The sequence below is a fragment of the Gadus macrocephalus genome, chromosome 8 (genome assembly GCF_031168955.1).
Source record: "Gadus macrocephalus chromosome 8, ASM3116895v1".
In the NCBI taxonomy this organism is placed as follows: domain Eukaryota; kingdom Metazoa; phylum Chordata; class Actinopteri; order Gadiformes; family Gadidae; genus Gadus; species Gadus macrocephalus.
In genome coordinates, this window is record NC_082389.1 from 23,657,505 (window position 1) to 23,682,532 (window position 25,028).

At 42.7% G+C, this 25,028-nt stretch overlaps 1 protein-coding gene across 1 annotated transcript in view; it reads right to left on the reverse strand.

Annotated features, from left to right (window-relative positions):
• The window catches only part of LOC132463666 (uncharacterized), a 193,248-nt gene extending 169,138 nt beyond the window's left edge, over positions 1-24,110 (reverse strand). The window contains exons 1-24 of the mRNA XM_060059966.1: positions 23,935-24,110; positions 23,672-23,719; positions 23,363-23,529; positions 23,064-23,134; positions 22,724-22,889; positions 22,451-22,588; positions 21,831-22,005; positions 21,053-21,195; positions 20,075-20,178; positions 18,820-18,985; positions 18,376-18,561; positions 17,419-17,571; positions 16,970-17,114; positions 16,324-16,482; positions 16,089-16,211; positions 14,383-14,600; positions 14,046-14,204; positions 13,395-13,579; positions 9,743-9,925; positions 4,284-4,375; positions 3,296-3,465; positions 2,786-2,939; positions 2,481-2,560; positions 2,199-2,379 (exon numbers count right to left, since the gene is read on the reverse strand). Of these exons, the coding sequence (XP_059915949.1) occupies positions 2,199-2,379; positions 2,481-2,560; positions 2,786-2,939; positions 3,296-3,465; positions 4,284-4,375; positions 9,743-9,925; positions 13,395-13,579; positions 14,046-14,204; positions 14,383-14,600; positions 16,089-16,211; positions 16,324-16,482; positions 16,970-17,114; positions 17,419-17,571; positions 18,376-18,561; positions 18,820-18,985; positions 20,075-20,178; positions 21,053-21,195; positions 21,831-22,005; positions 22,451-22,588; positions 22,724-22,889; positions 23,064-23,134; positions 23,363-23,529; positions 23,672-23,719; positions 23,935-24,046 (3,478 nt within the window). The 5' untranslated portion in view covers positions 24,047-24,110. The remainder of the gene's footprint in view (positions 1-2,198; positions 2,380-2,480; positions 2,561-2,785; positions 2,940-3,295; positions 3,466-4,283; positions 4,376-9,742; positions 9,926-13,394; positions 13,580-14,045; positions 14,205-14,382; positions 14,601-16,088; positions 16,212-16,323; positions 16,483-16,969; positions 17,115-17,418; positions 17,572-18,375; positions 18,562-18,819; positions 18,986-20,074; positions 20,179-21,052; positions 21,196-21,830; positions 22,006-22,450; positions 22,589-22,723; positions 22,890-23,063; positions 23,135-23,362; positions 23,530-23,671; positions 23,720-23,934) is intronic.
• Positions 24,111-25,028: the final 918 nt, after the last annotated feature.

Genomic DNA, 25,028 nt, shown 5'->3' on the forward strand with positions numbered 1-25,028 from the left:
TGCCAATTACAAAATATAAATACCATTTCAGGTTAAACATCTTTACAATGGATCTTGCTCGTTGCCCGAGACAATGGCAGCCAGTCTGTCTCTTGTAGGGGTCTGGTTATCTGCTAGGGGGCCACGGGGAGGTTGGGGGTCAAGCATTTCTAGTTCAGCATCCGCATCTGGCTCTAGCATGTCGCCATTTTCAAGGCACACATTGTGGAGAAATTATGACGTCACAGGGTAGGGTTGTCCCATTTGACAGGGGATCGGTTAGGGGTAGCAATGAGCATGAGCTATGAGGGTAAGGGTTAGGGTTAGGGTTGAGATGTAGGGTTGAGACAGTGAGCAAAGAAACGGGATTGGGCCTTTGACTCATCCATGAACGCTGTGGCCACAATGGCAGAAACAACATGCTGTCAGAGCTCAGCAAAAAGTACTGCTGATTGCACAGGGCATCTCAGTAGCAAAGAAGGTGCTCTCAAGATGTGTCATTTGTCAGTGTGCAAGGGGAAAAGCAGGTGAACAGAAAATGGCGGATTTTCCGCTGGAAAGAATCCTACCTGACCTCCCTCCCTTTACTAATGTCGGGTTGGAGTACTTCGGCCCGATTGAAGTTAAGCGAGGAAGAACCACCATCAAAAGGTATGGAGTTATTTTTACCTGTATGTCTAGTCGAGCTGTTCATCTTGAAGTTGCTTTTTCACTTGACACAGACTCATGCATCCATGCTTTGAGGAGATTTGTCTGCAGGAGGGGCCAAGTTAAACACATCAGATCTGATAATGGAACCAACCTTAGGGGTGCTGACGTGAAGCTCAAGAAGGCCCTGATGTCACTGAATGAGCGGAAAATCTAAGATGCCCTGCTCCCTGATGGAATCGAATGGAGTTTCAACCCACGAGCAGCATCACACTATGGCGGAGTCTGGGAAAGGCTCATAAGATCTGTCTCCACTCTCCATCAGCAGTCCATCGACGATGAAGGCCTTCGAACGCTACTCTGTGAGGTGGAGGCAATCCTGAACAACCGTCCTCTCTCCACAGTGTCCTCAGACCCACATGACCATGAGCCACTGACTCCAAATCACATCCTCCTGTTGAAAGGCAAGCCAATCCTACCCCCTGGAACCTTCCTGAAGTCCGACCTCTATGCCAGGCGCCACTGGAAACAGGTCCAGTACATGGCTGATCTTTTCTGGCACAGTTGGACTCAAGAATATCTTCTACTGCTGCAGGAGAGACAGAAATGGACTGCAGTAAAGAAGAATCTGAATGTTGGAGAGATTGTCCTGGTCGTTGACCCCACCGCTCCTCGAGGGTCCTGGCCATTAGGAAGAGTGCTGGAGACCAAACCTGATGCAAGGGGTCTGGTGCGGTGAGTGAAGCTCCAGACAAAGACTTTAGTCCTTGAGAGGCCCATTTCCAAACTGTGCCAAATCCTTGAGGCTGAAGAGTGACCAAAGTTCCTGATCACCTTTTAAAGGAATGTAATGTATACATGTTTTCACACCCTCTCTAAAGACATTATGCATTACATATACCTAAAACCATCAAGTGCTTATTTACTTCAACGATAATTGCCCCTCGTATGGCTCCTTTCTTATGAATTTAAGTAATTGGTTCTATATAGAACAATTAGGGGCCGGTGTGTAGGAGCCGCATTTAAGTTTTTTATTTTTTGATTGTCCCACTAATTTCTCGTTCTTTCCCAGCTGTGATGAGTGAACACCTGCGACATGATTAAATCCTTGGAACTTGGGGTTATAGGAAAAACCCGACCACGGTTTTTCACCACTACAGGTTCGTTTTAAGCATGCTTTTATAACATTGTCATCTATGCGATCTTCTCACTGTAACTAAAGTAAGGCAGTAGTTTAGAGAGCATATGTGGGGAGCTCTGTCTGGGCAGTGGTTGATGTTGATGGCTGCGTCCCAGGGAGGGTTAAGCTTCTCAGACACTTGTAGTATAATATATAGTGGTGCATCTCATATGCAACACCGCTCATTATAACATAACATAATACAAAAGTGTCATAAATGGATAGCCCACAGCCCACAACAAAGTTCTTTACATCTCATATTGTTTGAATTTGTGCTGAAACAGGGGGTTCAGTTACACTTTAAAATAAAAAGATTTAGCATTCAATTATTCATTTTTAAGTACCTTGGACACATAACAGAGATGTATTTCAGATGTAATTGTACAAGTACCTTGAAGTGTTAGGGTCTCTCTAAAAACATTTTTCCCGATGGCAGAAAAGCTTATCTTCCTATCCAGCCCCCACGTGACGTTGGCAGAGAGGATCATAGGAGGTGTGCTGGGTGCCCACTTGGCCTCCAGGTGATATCGGCTCCTTCGTTCCGTCAGCAGTGTTTTGGAATCAACCGAAGCCTGCAAGGACATATTATTATTTACATACCTTTTGGATATATAGTTTAAAAAAATATAGATCAAATGCATGTCTTCAGGATATAACATATCATGCAACTCACCATGAAATAATAGTGATGAACACCATCTAGTGAGAGCTCCACTTTTGCTTTTCTGGTATTTCTCTCTTGAACAAGTTGCCCTGAAGAAACCAACAGTCATGGGTTATTTAAATTGAACCAAACAAACAGAATCACTAAACAACATACAAACTAATTTTCAAACTACTTAAAAACTCACTAACTATCTAACTCACCAACTAAATAACACACTAACAAAAAACAACAACTCACTTAATAAACTAAGAATAACAATTAAACAAGTACAGCATAGTGTAATTTGAAAGGTTTAGGTGATCTGGACTAACCCTTCATGTGGATGGTCTTCAGGGGGTGGGAGACCTTGAGCAGCATGCGTTGGGGCTGGACGACCAGGTCCAGAGACATGTCCCTGGGGATAGAGGACTGGGGCGTGGCAAGCAGCAGGTGGAGTGAGGCCTCCCTGGGGAGCCACCACCCCCGCTGAGGTCAAGACGGTTGTGGAAGGGGAGGAAATGATGAGTCAAGCAACTCATAGAAACTCATCTAATCTAATTTTATTTCATCTAATTTAATCAAATCTGATCTCAAGTAAACTAATAAAAGTTATATAATATTATAATATAATCTAAAGGAATGAAATCTAATCCAATTAAATATTTATAAAGTTTGCAGTCAAACTTTCATCAGTCAAATGTATTCTTATCTTATCCAATATAATATAGATGAATATGGACAATCTACTGCATTCTATTCTATTCCATTCTATCCTAGTCAACCTAAATGTAATAAAGACTCAGGCTATGGTTTCATTTCCCCCCAAGCTGTGCTCACTGTACCTGAGAGAGAAGGGAGTAGGCCGCTTCCATCAGGTAGTAGTACAGCCCTCTGTCCAGCTTCAGAAGCCTGATGGACATGTGGGTGGGGCCAGGGGGAGGGAGCCACGCCCCTGTTGCAGGTGCCGGGTAGGAGACATTGAAACACATCTGCCAGCCCACCATCCTGGACCCTGCAAGCGAGCACACATTAGGGAATCAAACCCAGAACCTTTCGGCTGGTCAAGTCAACCAATATCAATTTCTATGTGTATTGGACAAAATAGTCAAGATCATTGTAGGGGCTAAGTGGGATGTTAAATCAGAAATAGAGAAATATACAATGATATAAAAAAATATTGTAAAAGTAACAATATAAATATTAAAACTGAATATTAATAAGGAATATGCTCAGTAATGTTGTTTGCATTAATTTGTGATGTTTGGTATCAATTTGATGTTTTGTATTAATTTGTGTTTTCTAAATAATCACACTGGGAGCATAAGCAGCTTTGCTAACTTAATATTTCCATGGTTTCCCACTGGCCATGGTTTTCATGCAGTGATAATTGTGTAATAATGGGCTGCCACTCTTTGTTTAGGCACTGCGTGTGTATTTAACAATGTTTAACTGATTGCATATGAGATGGTCCGCAAAATGTCTTGAACTTTAGTGGTACACCTAAAGTTAAAGGTTGGGAACCACTGGGCTAGGCCAAAACGTTCTGGGATCAAATCCCTATGTACGAAGTCTGTCTGGGGCCAGCCTTGTTTAAGATGCCCTAACCACTAGTTTGATGACGTCACAACCAAGGGGCCCCGGTGCGAGCTGTATGTGGATGTGTTTATCCTGATGGACCATTTGCAGAGAGGGATGAGCTCATGAATTACCAAAACATGTATGCAGAGAAATGTCAGTCACTTTGGTTACTTGCTGAATGTCTCAATAGTAAGGAGTAATGTTTAACGATTGTATATATCTTGAATCTATCTACAGAATATAAAGATTTACAGGTCTTTGGGCTGCAGCTGGTCTTCTCCTGGCGAGTCTTTGGACCTCTCATCTCCTCTCTGTGGTCTCCACTCACTTGAAATACTCGCGAGCTGAGACACAACCATTCACAAATACTATTAGGTATACAAATATAACAAAGTTAAAATGAATAGCTAAAGCTCATAAGTAAATATTAAACACTGTAGGAGCCAGAATGAAGAAGGAGAAAAGATTATTTTATTTTGTAATTTTTGTGTTTCTCTGAGTCATCTCCCTCTAGTGGCTGGACCATGCGGGTGACCTTGACGCCTATATAAGGGCGACCCTACCTGGGGGGAGGGGCTTGAGCAGGAAGACACAGTCTTTGACCTTGTGCCAGAGAACCAAACTGAACCCCATGATTATCTTTGCAATCCTTATGTTGACCTAACTGCAAGAACTTTTGAGTTTTGTATTTTCATTTCGTCTAATTAAACCCATTGGTATTTTCAACTTTAAACCGCACTGGACCTGGATTTCTTTTGATTTAGTACATCTGGTATCAGCGTCAGACTTTCAAGCTCAGCCACACAGTGGTTAACAAAGGACAAGAGTTAACCACAACATAAGTCAAAGACTACTTCCAACAAGTAATTCCAAGAAGAAACACTGGATTGGAACTGGAAGCAGAGAAAGATCTGGATGGACCGGATGAAGGGAGGCGAGCACATGGCCTGATTGTTTGAGAGCATGAGTATACTCCCCTCAATGCATTTGATAATTGCTTGAAAATTGACTGTTGAAGACTAAGTTTAAGGATATCTGATATTGGATTAGATAATATTGAAGATTCATTCAAGCTTTAGGACGTCTGCTATTGGAGTGGATTACTGATTTGTTTGGAACACTTGATGAATCGTCAATAAGCATCAATAATCAAGCATGGCAGATTCAATTGAAAAGGAAAGTGTTACTGAAGTTACTGAACAAGAAGAGGAAGTTACCGAATGTACTGAGGAAGAAATAGTCACTGGAGCTACTGGAAAGGATGTAGTAACATATAGTGACCAAAACTTAGAAAGCACTGGAACTGAAATGGAAATCAGTCACCAGGCATCTAAAGTAAAAAAGGCTAGAAAAGCAAAGCTTTCTCAGTTAACTAGAAGAAAGAATATCATGATTCAGTTAATGGAAGATGTGTCAGGACTTGGTGAAGTGAGAGAAAACCTTGACACATACAAAGACTTGTTTGAAAAGTTTAAGACCTTACACTACAATTATCAGGAGCTTTTGACAGAGGAAGAAAGACAAAAGGAGTGAATGGTTTGAACCTAAAGTCAAGGAAATGAACACTTTTCTCTCCTCTGTGTATTCCTGGATATCTGGAGCGTCTGGTGCCGTTATACCCCAGGAGGAGGCATCTGTAAGACTACGTGAAGAGGCTGAAAGAGCGGCCATTTTGGTCAAAATGGATGCCCTGGAAGAAAAGCATGCATTAGAGGAGAAGAATGCACTGCAAAGTGAGCTAAAAGCACTTAAGCGAAAGCGAGAGGCCCATGAGCTAAAAACACATCTGGCAGCGACATCCACTAGAATTGCAGTCCTCTCATATGCGGAGGAAGGGCAGCAAGAAGCCAAGGCAGCAAGAGGTCGGACAGCCAAACCATCTTCTAAGGAACATCAGCCATGTCCGGCAGCGGAGACACACACCGCCGAACAAGTTGATGAAAACCTGCAAGGTGAAGGTAAAGATGGAATGAATGCTTACTTGGATGAAATGTCAATGAAAAGTGTTGCAGAAGACAGTGAATTTCTGTCTTTAGAAAAAATTACCAAAGCCTTTTCTATGATGCAAACCCCAAGTGTAAAGCCAAGGGACGGTGTCCACTTTCAGACTATTCCAGAGAGAGACGATAGAGGTGTTAGAAGGACCAGCAGAGTACAAGCATCCAGTCCTCTAGAAACTCTGAGAAAGAGCAGTCCACCTAAAGCTACAAGCAAGGCCTCTGATCAGTTGTTGACCGCAAGCATTTTGAATGATGATGGACTAGCTAATATCCTTCAACGTCAAAATGATATAACATCCATGCTTGTAAAGCAACAAAAACTGTCTACTCTCCCACAAAAAGAAATAAGTCTTCAGTGGAGATGTTTTGTCATACAGACCATTCATCAGAGCTTTTGAGCACATAATTGAGGAAAAGACTGAGAATAGTGCAGATAGGCTGTACTTTCTTGATCAGTACACCAGTGGTCTCCCCAGAGACCTGGTGAGGAGCTGTCTCCACATGAGCCCATGCAGAGGCTATGAAAAGGCAAGAGCTTTGCTACAGGAGCACTATGGAGATGAATTTAAAATCACTTCTGCGTACGTGACAAAGGCATTAGAATGGTCTGCAATCAAGACTGAGGATTTGAAGACATTGCAGTATTTTGTGATATTCTTGAGGAGCTGTTGTAATGCAATGGAAGAAATGACATAGTCTCATGAAATGAACTTGTCATCAAACATGAAAATCTTGATAATGAAACTTCCCTACAGACTCAGAGAAAGATGGAGATCTTATGTGTGTGACTTTCAGGAGAGACAGAAAAGAAGACCTCAGTTCTCTGATCTAGTTTCATTTCTCGAGAGGCAAGTGAGGATCACTTATTCGGAGCAGTTTCCTCCCCAAGTTGTGCCAGCTTTGCACTGCGAAGAACTGCTGAGGACAATCAACATGCAAGAACACAGGTGACGGATACAATAATGCATAATTTTTATGTCGATGATTGTCTGACCTCATTGCCCACAGTACAGGACGCAGTGCAGCTGACAGCAGACCTGACGGAGTTGTGCAACAAAGGAGGATTCCAACTCACCAAGTGGGTGAGCAACAACCGAGCTGTGCCGTCAACCATAAAGGAGGAGGAAAGAGGAAAAGACATCAGGTCTTTAGACCTAGACAAAGACCAGTTGCCAACTGACCGTGCTCTAGGCCTTCAGTGGAGCGTGGAAGATGACGCTTTTAGGTTTGACATCCTAATTCCCGTAAAGCCACATACACGGAGAGGAATTCTGTCAATGGTAAGCTCCGTGTATGATCCACTAGGTATCATAGCACCTCTCACTCTCCCAGCCAAACAACTGTTACAGCAGCTCTGCCAGCAGGGCTATGGCTGGGATGAGACAATACCCACAGATCAGTCTAAACAATGGATTAACTGGATTCAGGATCTCCCAAAGCTGTCCGACTTTAGTGTTCCACGCTGTATCAAACCCAATAACTTTGGAGAACCGCAGTCCTTCGAACTGCACCATTTTGCTGATGCTAGCGAAGTAGGCTATGGGGCAGTAAGTTATCTTAGGATGACTAATGACAAGGGAGAGCTACATGTCTGCTTCGTGATAGGGAAAGCAAGAGTTGCGCCCCTAAAGCAAATGACAATCCCAAGAATGGAATTAGCTGCTGCTGTGCTGTCAGTTAGGCTAGACAAACTGCTCAATGCTGAATTACATCTTCCCATACAAAGTTCCACGTTTTGGGTAGACAGTCAGGCTGTATTGAAGTACATAGCAGATGACAGTGCAAGATTGAAAACCTTTGTCGCAAATAGAGTGTCCTTCATTAGAGAAAACAGCAGTGTCCAACAATGGAAGTTCATTGAAAGCAAGCACAACCCGGCGGATGAGGCCTCTAGGGGGCTGAGCGTGCAAAAGTTCCTGGAGAACAGACGATGGATTTGCGGTCCTGAATTTCTTTGGAAACCAATGCATACCTGCCCTATAGAAACTGGCAATCCGTCTTTGTCAAAAGACGACCCAGAGACTGGGCCAAATTGGTGAGAGCCGTGGCCTGGTATCAAAAGCTTGGAGGCAGCCTGATGGCCCTGGCTGCGAAAAGGAAACACCTTTCCACTGATGTCACCACACGTTCACAACAACAGAATCTGACGTCTCAGTTGCAAGCCTTGAAGTCAAACCTCAGTGAGCCATTCACCTTGAGATGGCATACTCCCTCGAGACCGACTCCTGCATCCACGCAATAAGAAGATTCATATGCAGACGTGGCCAAGTACAGCACATCTGGTCCGACAATGGCACCAATCTAGTTGGTGCTGAAAAGGAGTTGAGGAAGGCTTTGTCCAACTTTGACAACAGTAAGATTCAAAATACCATGCTAGAAGGAGGAATTAACTGGACCTTCAATCCACCAGGGGCATCGCACCACGGCGGGGTGTGGGAGAGAATGATCGGGTCTGTAAGATGGGTCCTAAACTCTCTTTTACACCAACAAACCTTGACCGATGAAGGTCTCCAGACCCTATTTTGCGAAATTGAGGCCATCCTTAACAACCGCCCAATCACCACCACATCCTCTGACCCTTCTGATTTGGAACCACTTACCCCTAATCACATCCTTCTACTGAATTCCAAACCTGTTCTTCCTCCTGGTGAGTTCACCAAAGTAGACTTGTACGCCAGGCGCCGGTGGAAACAAGTACAGTATTTGGCAGACTTATTCTGGAGGCGATGGACACAAGAGTATCTCACATTAATGCAAGAACGACAGAAGTGGTCCAAAGTAAGAAAAAACATCAACACAGGGGACATCGTGGACCTTCCCCAAGGTCTTCATGGCCTTTAGGAAGAGTCCTGGAAACAAAGCCTGATTCTAAAGGATTAGTCAGATCAGTCAAGTTAAAAACAAAGACCGGCATCCTTGAGCGGCCAATTACTAAACTGTGCCAGCTCCTAGAAGAACCATAGGTTTGGCCGGGTTGAAGAACATGTAATGTATGTGTCTTAATTACTATCTTCATTATATCATTGTTATATTTGTTGGCTCCTTTAATAGAATAATGGATAATTGTTTTATGTTAAGCCTAAAACACTTAAGGGCCGGAATGTAGGAGCCAGAATGAAGGAGAAAAGTTTATTTTATTTTGTAATTTTTGTGTTTCTCTGAGTCATCTCCCTCTAGTAGCTGGACCATGCGGGTGACCTTGACGCCTATATAAGGGCGACCCTACCTGGGGGGAGGGGCTTGAGCAGGAAGACACAGTCTTTGACCTTGTGCCAGAGAACCAAACTGAACCCCATGATTATCTTTGCAATCCTTATGTTGACCTAACTGCAAGAACTTTTGAGTTTTGTATTTTCATTTCGTCTAATTAAACCCATTGGAATTTTCAGCTTTAAACCGCACTGGACCTGGATTTCTTTTGATTTAGTACATCTGGTATCAGCGTCAGACTTTCAAGCTCAGCCACACAGTGGTTAACAAAGGACAAGAGTTAACCACAACAAACACTATTATCCATGTTTAACCTTCACATTCCTTTTGAGGCCAATCAAAAGTATATCGAAGGGCTACAAAATGAATTCAGTAATTCAACAAGAACTAAAGTTTATCGTCAACAGAACACCAGACATGAATGCCCCTCATGGATTGATCATGCTGACTGTAAGCTAACCTACGGCGTTGACAACCAGAGGGAAAACCAGCCGGACTCACTTGAGAGAGAAGAGGTCCATGTGCTCCTCTAGTGTATTGAGCTTGACCCGGAGATCCTGGCCCTCCTGCAGCTGAACGCTCCCGTCAAGACTGGTGGAGCTAATGAGCTCTGAGGCCCACTCCACCCCCACCTGGCCCAGGACCCCATCCACCCCCATCCATCCAGACAGGCCCACCAACGCACTGTGGACACAAGGCCAGACACTCAGGATCACATCAGATAGCACTCATAGCCCAGATGGGAAATCAGATGGCCCATTATGAAAAGATGATGGATATACGACGTATATCTATACCACCATGGTAGTAAATGTACTGGGTTCAATCTCCGATGTCCAACCCAATGTGGTTGAAGGCATTCCTGGGCTCCTATCCTGCGCCGTAATGAATGTATTTCAAAATAAAATTGCCTTCAAATAAAATCATCTGAAGTGCTTGATTTAAAATCATCTGAAGTGCTGACATCCATGTGTTTGCATGGATGTCAGCTGCGTGTCGCAGCTCCCCCCACCTCCAACAAATGCTAAGTGACAAGTCTACACCAACACACACCCAAACGTCTGCTACAGATGTGTGTGTGGGTGATCTTGGGATTGACTGTGAGTCTATAGCCTTTTTCAGCAAGTCCTCCGCATTTTTCAGCATTTTTTAATCCGGAGATTTGACCCTGAGGGTGTTTCAGACTTGATGCTTTATATGCCGACATCGGTGTCTACATCAGTAGAATCTCCGGGTGGTTTAGGGGGATGGGCTTGCAAGGGTCGGGATATGACGTAGGGTCTAAGTTTGCAAGAGGCTGGATAAGTGTGGAACGGGCAGAACTTATCGCGTTGTTGCTGCAATGATGCATCATATATAACGTAGCATCCACAACATCTGAAGCACAGATGAAAGATTGGAGCATGAGTTAGAGACAAATAGAAGAAACGACAAAGAAAGGCGCCAAGAACAACTGCATTACCGGAGAAACCATTCGACGGCAGGGAAGGATCTGGGAATTTCAGGACCCTATAGGGCCGATTGCTCTGTCAGTTAGCATTGCGCTAGCTGTGCTGCGCTTTAAAACCGTACTCCTTAAAACTGAGGTTTTGGAGTTTAACACGCAGCTGCGCACGAGGTTGAACGTCATTGCTGTGTAACGACACACGTACAGGATCAGCTGATGACTAGGTTTAAACTGCTTGGAAACCGGAAGTACTCTGATTTCTAGTATACCCCAGAGCAGATGCAGTCTTAACTTCATGGTGGATGCATTTTGTGCTATGATTACCAACAAAAACTTAATGGGAATCTAAAATGAACTTTAATATAATAAAAACGCTAATAATGTTGACATATATTATGTCACCTACGTCAATCAATTAGTTGTCATCGTTTTCTCTTGGTGTGTGTATGCAAACGTGATTACTTAAAGGTTGGGTATGGGATTTGTGAAATGCCAGCAGATTTTGAAAACACACAACTCAAATGGTCCTACCCCCTCTCCTTCAACGCTGACTCTGACTCCACCCATTCCAAGTACATGGACGCGCAATCATGCACGAGCGAACAGAGATGCGCGAGAGCGAGTCATTTGCTAGTTAGCTAGCTCCAGTAGCTACCGCAGGATAACAACAAACAGAAGCTTGCTCTGGGTCACGAGGCTTGAGTACGTGCACGAAGGGGTCGCCCGCGGGGCGCGGGGGAGGGGGACTGCAGTACGACCGTTTGATTGACGTACTTACTGTCCAATGCAACTCGGTGGCTCTGGAAATCATTGGCTGTTTTTTTTTAGTTTTTCGAGCCCTGCCCGTTCCACAGATGATTGACTTGTTTAATTTTCATGTCAGTACTTCTAACTCTGGCTGTAAGTGGGTTATGATAAGGATTTCAAGTAATTTTGCAAAAATGGCCAAAAAAGCGAATTCCATACCCAACCTTTAATTAATTGAAGACGAACTAATAGGCCTATGTGAGTAATTAGGATAATGTCACGCCTTTCAATTCTCGGAGAAGGAGAGTTAGGACCATTTTAGTTAAGCATTGACCTTTTTATGTTTCGTTGAATGGTACGATCCTTTTTTTTTACATACAAATAATCTGTTCTTTGTAGAGTTTTATTTGGGCACTTTAAGCAACTCCTATATTGTAGCCTGTATTGTACTGAAGGCCTACCTGGTGTAATAAGTGTAATGTATCATACCTATTATTCATACAACTAATTCTGTGTGTGTTGGTTATGATGGAGCATTGTTTCATCCTGCAAACTGGTTTGGTCTCCTCTAAAACCACGTCAGTTGCGAGATTAACACGCACAAAATACGCCCTCTTTCTTCAGAGAAATGTGAATTTCTCTGAAGACACAGCAATTGAGATCAAGGTAAAACGCAGCTGCAGGTTAAACCACAAGTACATATGACACCAATGGAGTTTAAGACGTCACGTGACTTCTTCCGTCACTGACAAGTTTAAACCCGTGTTAAACTCTAAAAAGTGGCTAAGCTAGCGACAGAGCAATCGGCCCATAATGTTTAGCTTACTATTGTAAATAATAATAAAAACATTTACCAAATACGTGCGTGCAGCTTTGATATTTTTTAACCATTCAGCAAACAAAAGGCAACAGGATGATTAGCATTTAGGGTGCCACTAAATGACATGCAAATGCAGACTGAAGCGTCATCAACACGCCCACTCACGGAGTGTGAGAAATGCCGAATTTCTACGCCTCATTCCCACGTCATTTACATTTCCTACGGAGAAAATAATACCTCAGGTGTGGTATTTTTTTCAGGAGAATTTCAGGGTACAAATTTCAGACACGTATGTCTGAAAGCAACTTATGTGTGCGTCAGTCAGTTGTAGTTTAGCCTGTCAACATGCTGCTTTCAGACATACATACGTGGATGTCCTGATATTCTCCTGATGGGCCGTATATCTGAACAACATATCATGACATTTGTGATGCTAAATGACATGCAAATGCAGACCGAAGCGGTCGGCATTTGCATGTCATTGAGTGTTACCCTAAACGATAATCAGCCTGTTGCCTTTTGTTCGCTGAATGATTAAAAAATATATATCACAGCTGCACGCATATATAGATATTCTTTTTTTTCATTATTATTAATTACAACAGTTAGCTGAAGATTATAGGGTCCCGGCATACCACTCCCTGTTCTCTCAGTTAAACACAGAAATAAACTACATTTTGACCCAGTGTTTGTTGTAAAAATTGGTCTCTCGATTCTCCATGCTGTCTGTGGTCAAACCAAAACAAACTACATTGACAGCAGTCACCCTTACCCTGCCTCTTACGAACTTAGACCCTACGTCATATCCCGGCCCTTGTAAGCCCACCCCCCTAAACCACCCGGAGATTCTACTGATATCTGAACGACACTAATGTCCGCATATATAGCATCAAGTCGGAATCACCCTCTCTCCTGGTGTTAAAATGCTTACAAATGTGGAGGACATTTCTGAAAACGGCTTATAGTCAATGTCTAGTTTAATGAAGGCATCAGAATGATGTTTATTTCATCAAAGTGTTAAACGAGCAATATTATAGCTGAGATGCGCCATTGGTGAAGTGTGTCGTTTATTCACGTTTGGCCGCAACATTGGTGTTTGCGAGCAGTTCCTGCACTCTGACTTGTTTTTATTGAGTTACTTTGGCTTAATGAAGCCCGCCAGAGAGAGGTGGCTGGGGTCTCTGTAGTTCCCGCTGCCCTTCAGCCGCAGCGAGAGCAGGGAGGTCATGTTGAGGGCTAGGCGGATGGGCATCCCCGACAGAGATGGCATCACCAACTCCTCCGCCATCAGAACTGCCCGGTGGCTGAGCTTGACTTCCTGGCCCTGGGAGAGAGGGGGGTATAGATCAAGGGGCTCCACCAACGTTTCCATGCTGTGACACCACCTGTTGAAGTGCTTTTGACAATGGTCATTAAAATGAAAAAACATGAGATATGAGAGAATATGAGAAATACATCCAAACAACTTTTGTATTTTTCTTCAATATATGAATCCCCTTTTCCGGCTTTCAAAACAATGACCCATTAAACTGTTGAAGATTGTAGCCCATACACAAATGTTTCTAAAGATAAATAAGAAAAGCTGTTTACGATGGCCATCCTGCGACCTGCAACCTGCGACCAACCTAGTGGTCGCACCAACGTGGTAAAACCCTAAGTTATAGGTTGCGGAAATATATTATGGGACTGACGGGATGGAGCACGTATCATACAGAGCCTCCACAGAGTAGAAAGTTATAGATTTGGATTAGATTAGATTAGGTTACACTACGTTACAGTAGAGGAGCTACCTTGAGCAGCCTGACGGCCAGCCCTGCCACCGTCATGGACAGCTGGTTGAACTGGGTGTGGAGGTCGTCGCAGGTGAACGCGCTGATCTCGTTTCCAAACACCTTCACGCCGACCCAACACCTGGGAGAGCCCTCACTGACTCTCCGGCCACCAGTCCACTGGGAACACAAACACACATGTATGACTCAGATCCCCTAGCTGTGGTCTATCACTTTATTGCAGCATTGTTCAACAGTTGATGAATACAATTTAGATCCAGTGTCGTGTTCTCCCAGAATGGCATCAATAATGCAATTATACTAAACTTAAGAAGTCATTATTAATTGTTAATCTCACCATGGCCTTGGCTCGGTCTAGATAGCTGCTGATGCTGGAGGAACAAGCTTCATTTCCCGCGCCATCATCGCCTTCTCCACCCTCTCTTCTTCTTTTGCCTTCCCCGTTCTTCGACTGCGAATGCCCTCTGGTCCCCCCGGCGGGTTCCCTCTCAGAGCCGCGGGGCGGACGACCCAGCAGGTTCTTCAGGATTGGTTCTAAGTTCTCAACTCGAAGGTCTACCTGGAATGGAAACAACCGGAGGATGTTTCCTGCTCTATTCCATCAGAAATGATTGATTTATTAGTTAAAAAATAATGTATTGCAAAGTTAAAAATTTATATATTTTGTTATATCTATATATATATATAGATATATATATTAGTGCTGTCAGTTAAACGCGTTATTAACGGCGTTAACGCAAACCAATTTTAACGGCGTTAATTTTTTTATCGCACGATTAACGCAATTTATTTATTTATTTTATATTTTGGGCTCAAAACAAAGAATTAGTAGCCTGCCTGACTGCTATGTTCAAGGCAGTATGTTTGTATGTTCATCGTTTAGTTGCACTATAGGCTTTTCTTTTGTATCGTCCTGTTTTGATCAGTATATGCCAATGTTGTTATCAATGAAAAAACATTTGCACAAGGCAAGCCGATGCACTTCTCCATGTTGATAAGAGCATTAAAATGAGAAAAAATAATGGGACAAAGAAATCAAGGGATATTTAGCGTAGAAAAAATCGTGAGTTAACTATGACATTAATCGCGATTAAATATTTTAAGCGCTTGACAGCACTAATATATATATATTAGTGGTGGGCCGTTATCGGCGTTAACGGCGGCGTTAACGCGAAACTTTTATTGCGTGATAAACAAAAATATCGCCGTTAATCTATTTTCAAACACTTCCTTGTTCGGACCCATCACGTGACTGAACTAACCTATCAGAAGCTAGAATTTAGACTGAGGTAAACGTGAGGGAATCAGAGAGGCAGATTCAACAGAATATTCTGACTGTGTTAAATATGTAAACATGTAAATATGTAATAATTGTGTAACATAAATATGTAAATGATTAACTGACATTTTTTTTTTACAAAAAGTACATTTATAGCTAATTAACTCCAATATAAATTATATTAATTTATTCTACAACTTTCAAATATTTAACTTCTAAACCTTACATTATTATGGATTATTACACGGCTCTTCTCAATGCTGTAGACTGCTCCATTCACTTGCATGGGCCTTCCCAACGTTCAGCTGTCAATTATTTTTGTTTATGCTCCGTTCACTTGCATGGGCACTTCACAACTTCCGGCGGTGAATTATAATTGACCGCTGTCAAGGTAAACAAACAGATTTTTTGCCGTTTGCCATTTTAATCTAGATTAATTTTGGAATTAATCTAGATTAAAAAAAAAAACGTTGCCCACCACTAATATATATATATATATATATATATATATATATATGTATTTATTTAGTAAATTATCAGACGCTTTTATCTATTATAAGCAACTTGAATTAATTTTAGATACATTTAATCAAGGAGCAGCAAGGGTGTAGGCATCTTGCTAAAGGATGCTCCAAGGTCGGCTGCAGAGCTGACATTAGGGATTGAAAACATTCGGCTATGGGTTGATCGGAGAATCTGCTAGCGATTTCACTTCCCTGGCCATATTTGAATAGATAATAACAAGATGACAGGCAGGGTTCTACCTACTTCCAGAAGGTTATGTGCTCTGCCATGAAGATACACCGTCAGGTTAGCCATGGCAGAGCGTGGGAGGAAAGATTTGGTTGAGAAAACCAGTGACCCTTCTAGGTTTGCAATGCCCATGCCTGAGACACACACACACACACACACACACACACACACATACAAATTGATAATAAGCATTATAGAAGTGAACCACATCACAAATCAACCATAACAAAAAGTGAATCCCGTTACCTGTGGCAACAGTGTAGTCGGAATAGGACGAATATTTCCAGAACTCCGCTTCAAAGTCTTTGCTGATGATGTCATCAGGTAGGGCCTCCATTAGAGTTTGTTTCATTGGATCATCACTCTTTAGGACCGCAGTCAGGTGACTCCACACAAAGGAACCAACTAAAGAAAGCAAAAAGTATCTAAGCATCCCCTTAACATCCCAAAGTCTTACTTACAAATACAAATATCAAAAAGAGAAATGCATTCAGCATTCTTTTCCAGTTAGAGAATAATCAATAAAATAGAATCAAAGTAGGATAGGTCCAACTCATGCATCTCCTTTAAGTAGAAGTAAAGATTAAGTTTTAAATAACTTCCTAAAACCAAAGAGAGGGAATATTTAAGTCATGTAGCATGATTATCAGAAAGGTCAGTTGAAATCTTAGTTAAATAGAGCTTACACATGGATCTGTTAAAAAAAAATTGAATATGAAAATATTACATATTTCAAATTGTATTGTTTACAATCTCACATTTAGCTTATCTGAAGATTTACCTTTTCACATAAACTATGGATTTAAAGGAATGAGTTTTAATTTTTAAAGTAAAATGAGTTTCATGACATAAGGGTCTGTGTTCCCGTCCCTCTGCTGGGGAGCGGCCAGACCTTGGCTGGAGCTCTCGTTGCCGAGGGTCGCCCTGACCGCCCGCAGCGTGCGTGGATCAGGGCAGCGCATGAGCTGCTGGTATGCAGCGACCCGGACCTCTGCGTCCTCCTGGGAGGAGCGATACAGCTGCAACAGCACAGAGCGCTGCAGAGGAAACCAGCTGTCAATCAACGGTGTCAGAACACCCTCCTCACCTCTTCTCCTCCTCCTCTCCAATGACCTCTTCCACCCTTCACCCAGATAATCATGTGATCTGGTTCTGAGGGGTGTTGACATAAAACATATCGACCACATGGACATAGCGACCAGAATGCTGTTGTGGGGAATTTAGATTCAATTGATAGATGGAGCTAGATGAGTGGATGATAAATAGGTAAGTAGATAGATAGCATGATAGACAGGATCCTCAGCGCACACTTATTGTTGTTGTTGCACTATTGTCACTCACATCAGTAGTACAGGGCATGCGTCTGAAGGAGCGGATGGCAGCGAGCTGCAGCTCTGGGACCTCTGAGGAGCCGAGCACACAGCGGCTCAGCATTGCTACCAGGGCCGGGGCCGAGAGGCCTGAGTTCCCCACAGCTTTCAGTATGTACAGGAGCTGCAAGAAAGACCGAAATCAATGTGGGATTAGAAGGAAGGACTTCAAATTCAGAACATCTTGAATACACAATAGGGCACACAAACACGACCGGAGAAGGATGCTAAAACAATAAAAAAATACAACAATCAACCGTTTGGAGTAAGAAAGGAGTAGAAAGGTGAAAGGCACTTTATTGGGTATCAAGTATAAAACACTTCCTTTCAGCATGTTTGAAGTGAAAATGTATCATATCTCATTACTTCAAGAAGCAGTAGTCATCTGTAAATACAATGTTCTGCAAAATAACTAAATTCTATGATTGCCTTATGACTGGGTAGCACATTTACATTTAGCGACTTAAAACCATCTATTCACAGAGTCAATCATGCAGGAAGACAGCCAGCTCTTCGGGATCAGTTAGGATGAGGTGTCTTGGCTCAGGGATACCGCAACACTCAAGGGGCGAGCCGGGAATCGAACTAGTAACTTTCTGGTTACCAGTCAACCCGCTTTATCTCCTGAGAGTTAAAGTCACCCCTAGCAGTAGGCCTGCTGTTCCACCAGCTGGCCAATAAAACGTTTTTGGAGGTGTCCACTAGTTCAATTCTTTATAAAGTCATGTTTGCCCTTCTCCTCCCTACTATGCTGATCTGTACGTGCACAATTGGACATTATCTGGTGGCAGGGGCTTAAGCTTATTCTTGCAGGTTGGTGGTATTCCCTCTAAAGTCATGCCTCCTCTTCCTTCAGTTAAACTCGTCATTATAATGCATGTGCAAACAAAGAGTTAGAAGAGATGTTTCTATTGCGCTTTGCATTTACCTCTGACACTCTCCTCGGATCCTTTCCTCCACATCCACTGCCTAGGCTGTCCTGCAACGTCTGCACAAAGCTCTGGACCTGAGGAAGACTGGTGCATGGGCCAGTGGACCTCCGACACAGAGCATGGACCATTGAGGAGCCCGCCAGCAGGGCCCGGGGACGCAGCTCTGGGGCCTCCAGCAGGGCCTGGCATGGAGGACCAGAGACATAGTGGATGCAGTTGGTCTCGTTTCATTATAAACAGATGAGATGAGATGGACTTCATGATCCCAGACAAATGTAAATGTAAACATTATTGACATATTATGGTTAACCTCTCCCACCTGCCTCCACCTGTTCATAAGCATGTCACATCAAATGTTATACATATATACACTTATATATTCAAACGGCATCATGAAGAAGTCATCAGCATCAGTGAAATGGTAGTCCTGTTGCTCCTACATTGATGGAGTTGATGATGAGGGGAGACGGGTGGGGGATGAGGGCTAGGCTAGTGAGGTAGGACTGAGCCCGGTCCAGATCCAGGTCTCCTCTCTGCATCAGCTCGGTCAACAGCAGCACACAGCTCTCCGAGCCACATGCTGGGAGGGCCGACAGCAGCGGATGCCTGTCCAACAACAAAGAATAGGACACTAGGTGGGAATCAATGTCGGGGAATAGAAAAGTTTTTACAAGATGTTATTTGAATATGGTTTAATGATTTGGTAACACTTTATAATAAGGTGCAATAATAAATAGCAAACTAGTCATTACCTAACCTTTGTTAATATTGGTTAATTGTTACTAAAATATCTACTTGGCACAAGTTACGTTTTTTTTCACATACCACTGAGTGTCGCTGGTAAGGGTTAGGGCCGTGTGTTAGGGATAGGGCCGTGTGTTAGGGTTAGGGCGGTGTGTTAGGGTTGGGTTAGGGTTATGCAAACAACTAATATTTAATTAATGATGAAAAAACTATTAACTTGTGCCAAATAGATATTTTAGTAACAATTAACAAATATTAAAAAAGGGTTAGGTAATGACCAGTTGGCTATTTATTATGGCAACTTATTATAAAGTGTTACCAATGATTTTTATGATTGATTATTATGATTTATATGCAAACAAATATATATGTGCAAAATAAATATTCAAAAACAAAAAAACAAACATGTATATCTAATAGCTAATTGTTGTATACTATTAACTGTATAAAAGTCCTGTGACAGAAAATCTGTTCGTTTTTTAATTTGAATAAGCTTTGTCTCCTTCAGGTTGTGTTATCTGGCCACCCATCTGTTCACTGGTGATACCAAGTTGTTCCAATTTATTAACCTGTTCCCTGGGGTGAACCGGTCACAAGAACTCCCTTATCTGTACCAGAAATACTACTGCATGTACTATGTGTATTCTGGGCTCACTCTGCTAGAGAGGAGACTATTGTATTCAGACATTGAAATAGGTTAATTGTGTACAACTATTGTGTGCTTTTTTGCATTTAGAAGTCTCCTCTGTCCTAGATGCAAAATACATATTAGTATGACCAGCTTTTTTGTCTCAGGAATGTCAAGTTCAAGTAGTGACCAGCAAGATGCAGATTGTAAAAAAATAAATAAAAATGCTTGGGGCTTAAATGCATTTACCGTACAGTTTATAGACTAACTCAAGATCAAAAGACATGTATATGTGCAATTCAATAGGAAATGAATTCACTCACCAGTCATCGCGACAGTTGAAGGAAGACTCTTGCCAGAGCATCTTCAGTTGAGACAGAGACAGATCTTTCAACTGGAAGACCAGCTGAAGAAAGCGTTGGGACATCTGAGATGGCCCAAGGAGGGTAGGAGATTGTTAGGATGGACTAAACATTCGACATTGTGATTTATTGTGAATTTGATATCAACCCATTATGTAAAATGTTTTGTAGCTCATCAAATGAAAATGTTTGGACAGAACTGTGAATTATTCCACTGTCGATCAAGTCATCCATCTTTCATTTCCCAAAGAATAAAGCTTTTAGAGAGCTATCTTGGTTTAAACCGACTTTGTGAAGGTTGGCTGATTCAGCTTGACTTGGACCTCAAATGCAAAGCTGGATAACATTCAATACCTCCCAGACTGAAAAAAGTCTCCTGGGGAGGCAAGCCGCGACATATGATGAAAGGTAAACAAGTGGTTAGGCAAAACATTGACTCATTGAGAGTTTACCCCAACAAATCCCTGGAGCAGCCAGACTGGATAGTATCTTGCTTTGTGTTTGCTCTATTATTTCATCACTGTTATCATAATTCAAGGAAAATCATGCATTCTGTTAATTAGAATACTGAGTCATTGAGCAAATGATTTTATAAATTATTATGATTAATTAATTATAGATACTTACTGCTGAGCAGGTAGGGTTATGTTGCAGACATCGATGATTCAAACTCTCAACCTTTCAGCTAGGACTCAACCCTTACCAGTCTATCCTGCACTCTGTAATATATCATCATCATGTATTTCCATTGAATGAGCAATTTGATCCAAAGAGTCTTAAAAAATGTTTACGGGACCCAATTTTACCACCAGGTGTGATTGTGATTATCCTTGACAAGTCTTTTCAATATCATCCCTGCCCTGTGATTTAGTGACATCACAAATGGGAATGATTTAGTGGGAATCACAAGTGTGGCTTCAAGGTGGGTTTAAATCCTACCTGTTGCTGATCCCGGGTGAGACCACATAAGAGGTTGATGCTTTCGCTGGCCTGCTGACGTGTGGACAATGGGCTTCGACGTGGTCCTCCCTCATGGTCAAACATCAGGTCTGTCAGCACACCCGGTCCCAGTGATTCAGAATCTGAACAAGCGGGAGGAGAAGAGGAGGAGGAAAGGAGGAGGAGGAGGAGAAGGAGGGGAAAAGAGGTAGAGAGGAGGTGGAGAGGGGGAAGAGGAGAGGAGGCGGAGAGGAGAAGGAGGGGAGGAGATGAGGAAGAGTGGAGGAGGAGAAGCGGAGGAGATGAGGAGTAGGAGATGAGGAGGAGGGGAGGAGAGGAAGAGGGGTCCTTTGGTGAACACAATATTGTTCACTAAAGGAACCCTTTGATGTTGTATACCTGATGAGTATCTGGAGATACTCAACAGGTATACAACACACACAGCCTGCAGGTTTTTCCATTATATCCCGCAAGGTTGATGCCGCTAATGTTATGGGGACAGGATGGTCTAGTAGTGTTTAACTCCCAGTCAAAAGGATTCAAGGTTTGAACCCAAAGGTAGGAACTCCACATGTTCCACATGGGAAATGTGGGTGTTGAAATGTGGTTGTGACAGGCTTTCACTCATGTCGGCGGGAAATGGAAGTAATAATAAAGTATGTTGCTCTGGATGAAAGCATCTGCTGATATATTTAGTAATTTGGTAGATGCTAAAGTAGTAAATAGTAACAGCTGTTAGAATACACGGCTAGCTACAAGCAATCAGCAGCACATTCACCTGACCCGGGCGCTGACTCCGGCTGGGCTCTGAGCAGAGAGAGCTTGGACAGAGTCTGGGTCGTGACCAGTCCTGCTCTTCCAGTTACCATTGAGACCGTTTCAGTGCAGTTGACCTCCACCATGACTTTGGTCCTTTGCATTCGTTGAGCACATTGGAGCTTGGAGTCAACTGTCTGAAAACAAGCAGACAAAATGGTTGGGTTAGGAAGAGGTCTCATTTGGGAGTTTTGCATGTTAACATGATGTCAATGCAGATGGTAGAGTTAACTGCAAGGAGACTAGTGATGATTTTAGTAATGGTGGCTGAACAATTAGAATTTTGGGTAACCAGAAACCCCTCAAAAAGAATCTTATAATTAATAGTATTGTATATCAGCCTGATAATGCACAGTAACAAAGAATGGCAAAAACCATTAAACCACAAAAGCAATAAAAAGCAACCTCAATTGCACCAATTGAGGATCTTCTAAATTTTCCCTCTTAACTTCCACCAATCTCGCGGTAGCACTTTGTTTTCTCTGTGTGGTTACTCTTTAAACTGATTGGTAAGGGAGGAATCTAAAATGAGCCCTCAGTATTTGGACTTTGTTTTGAAATAAGCCAAGGTGATCAACTCACGGTATCCTCGGTCAGCGATACAGAATGGGACCAGAAGTCTGACAGTCGGGGCTGTTGACATTCCTTCAGGTCCCTTGTCTTGATCAATACAGATCCTCTCTGTTTATACCTGCTGTGGCAGGTACCATAGACATCAGTCTGGAAGAAGTGACATGATAAAACAACGTTAAGCAGACAGACTGTGAAAGTAACTTGGACGCCTTCTTAGAATTCCTTGATTTCTTTAACAGAATTTATTATATAACATGAAAATATCAGTTGAAGTTTTCTCACCTCTATTTCTGTTTCCCCTTTGGAGGCTGTGTGGGAGGTCTGGAGCATACTCAGTAGAGCTCTCTTGATGTTCATGGCCCACACCTGCTCGCCCTCCTGTGGACACAGTGCAGTGACCTTTCCCCTTCGGAGAGAGAACTTGAGGCGCGTCCCCTCCAGAGACTCCCTGGGGGAGAAAGAAAAACACACCATCCTCAGTCCCTGAGGGAGGCAGGACTTACAGACAGACAAGCCGTGTTGGTTCTGCTGAACAAATTATTTGGGGCAGTGCATTGCACTTAACACTAACAATGACTATAGGATTATTATTTGATGTCATATGTATTGATCGCAACATCACCTCAGACTCTTGAAACGCAGTACAGAGTGCTCCTTCTGGGAGGAGATCCTCTTTATCTGTGAATTTCTAATCTGGGATGCAGGAACACATCAAGATAACACTTTATTAATCACAGGGTTGAAATTCAAGTGTTTTTACAGAAAAACAGTTAAAAGGACAGTACGAATAAAAGTGAAACATGAGCACAATAAATGTTTGGAATAGAAGAAACCGGAGTGAAAATACAACAGCGTGACCACTCTCTTCCTAACGATTCTAGCTCTATTTTAAAGCTTTGTGGGTTTCAATCCCCTGCTGACCTTCAACATTAAATGGCACTTTGAGATAGTTTGTATGTCGATGACAAAGTCCAGGGCCAGACCGTTCCTTCCCGAGTTGGCGCCGCGGAGGGTGGTGGACATGGCTGTGCTGTACCTGTAGGTGTACCTCACCCCTCTCTGATAGGACAGCTCTGGGGACAAGGACCCTGTGGACATGATGGGCCACTCACAATCACTCAAAGAAATCAATAAATTTAGTCCATGATGAAAAAACATAGAAATGGAAGGAATAAAATTATTATTATTTAACGTGCAGTATATATGATGTCCACGATGGTAGATTCTCACCAGGACAAGCAGGGTCACAGAGAGGATTCACCATCTGATGGCCCTCCCCTAATCCACATATGACAAAAATAACGGTCAAACATCCCTAACATCTATAGATATGTTAAACCTCAAATGTTTCCTTCATATAAAGAAATTGGTGCTGTTGCTCACATACATATACGTCTTTTCTTTTCCACACACAATAATAATGTATAAATAATAACATATTCACAAATCTATGCCCCATAGTAATAGAAGGGCTGTTAAACCAAAAAACGTACCATGCAGAAGGAGAAGAACAAGCATGAAATAAAGGCAGTGAAGTAATGACAGAGACTTAGCAGCCATAGCAGCACTGAGTAGCTGTAGCCCTCTCTGCCAGGGACTCCACATGCAAGTAAGGTAAAGTAAATCCCAGCACTGTTCACAGCCAATGAACGACCCTGCGTGTGTGTAGGCCTTCAACGGTGACCCAGACGGCTCCAAGCATCCAATCAGGAAAGGCCTTCCCAATAAGAGTTGCAAACACACATGCACTCGACCAATCAGTTCACACATTAGTGGGGTTCTATTGGGGCGGGGGTCTGGGGGAGGGGTCTTCTTGCGCCTGGATCACTTGAATATTAGGGTCATGTCCAAAAAGAAAAAGCGCAAGTAATGCTTCTAACAAATCAATCATTTTAAGGAGATCTAGATGCTAAAGTAGGAAAGAATAGGAGAACGAATGAAAAGGGGAAGGAAATTTAGAAAGAAAACAATACAGAAGATGGGGAATTACGAATTATAACAATTCAATGTTTGATATATATTAGACACACATACATGTTTGACAGGCAGTTGCAACCATAATGAATGAATCAATGTATGCAAAGTTTTACGAATGAACCATCTTGCACTGAAAACAGGAAACCAATTGAAGGGAGTAAACACTTGAAGAGAGGGACATCCAGCCTGCTTGTTTGTTGACTATCTCGATTTTGTCCAGAGGGAGGGGAGGTTGTCTGTGAAATGGGAGATAATAAAAAAAACTGTCCAAACAAAACGCTAGAAAAAAGAAACTGTAGACAAAGACTTTCAGTGCATGCCACACGTTTTTTTTTCAGAAGGTGATTCGGCAGATAGCAACACAAAATATGTAATTCCCTGTTCTCATCATTATTCACGCAAGCGCCCACCATCTTTCCACGATGCAACCACTCCTGAGCGGCCCACGCCTTCCATACGTCAGGCCTAACCTCATCCCGCGACCAAATGCTTGTAAAGGGGTGCTCCAAATGTCCGTTACTAGCGAGAGAGAGAGAGAGAGAGAGAGAGACGAGAGAGAGAGAGAGAGAGAGAGAGAGAGAGAGAGAGAGAGAGAGAGAGAGAGAGAGAA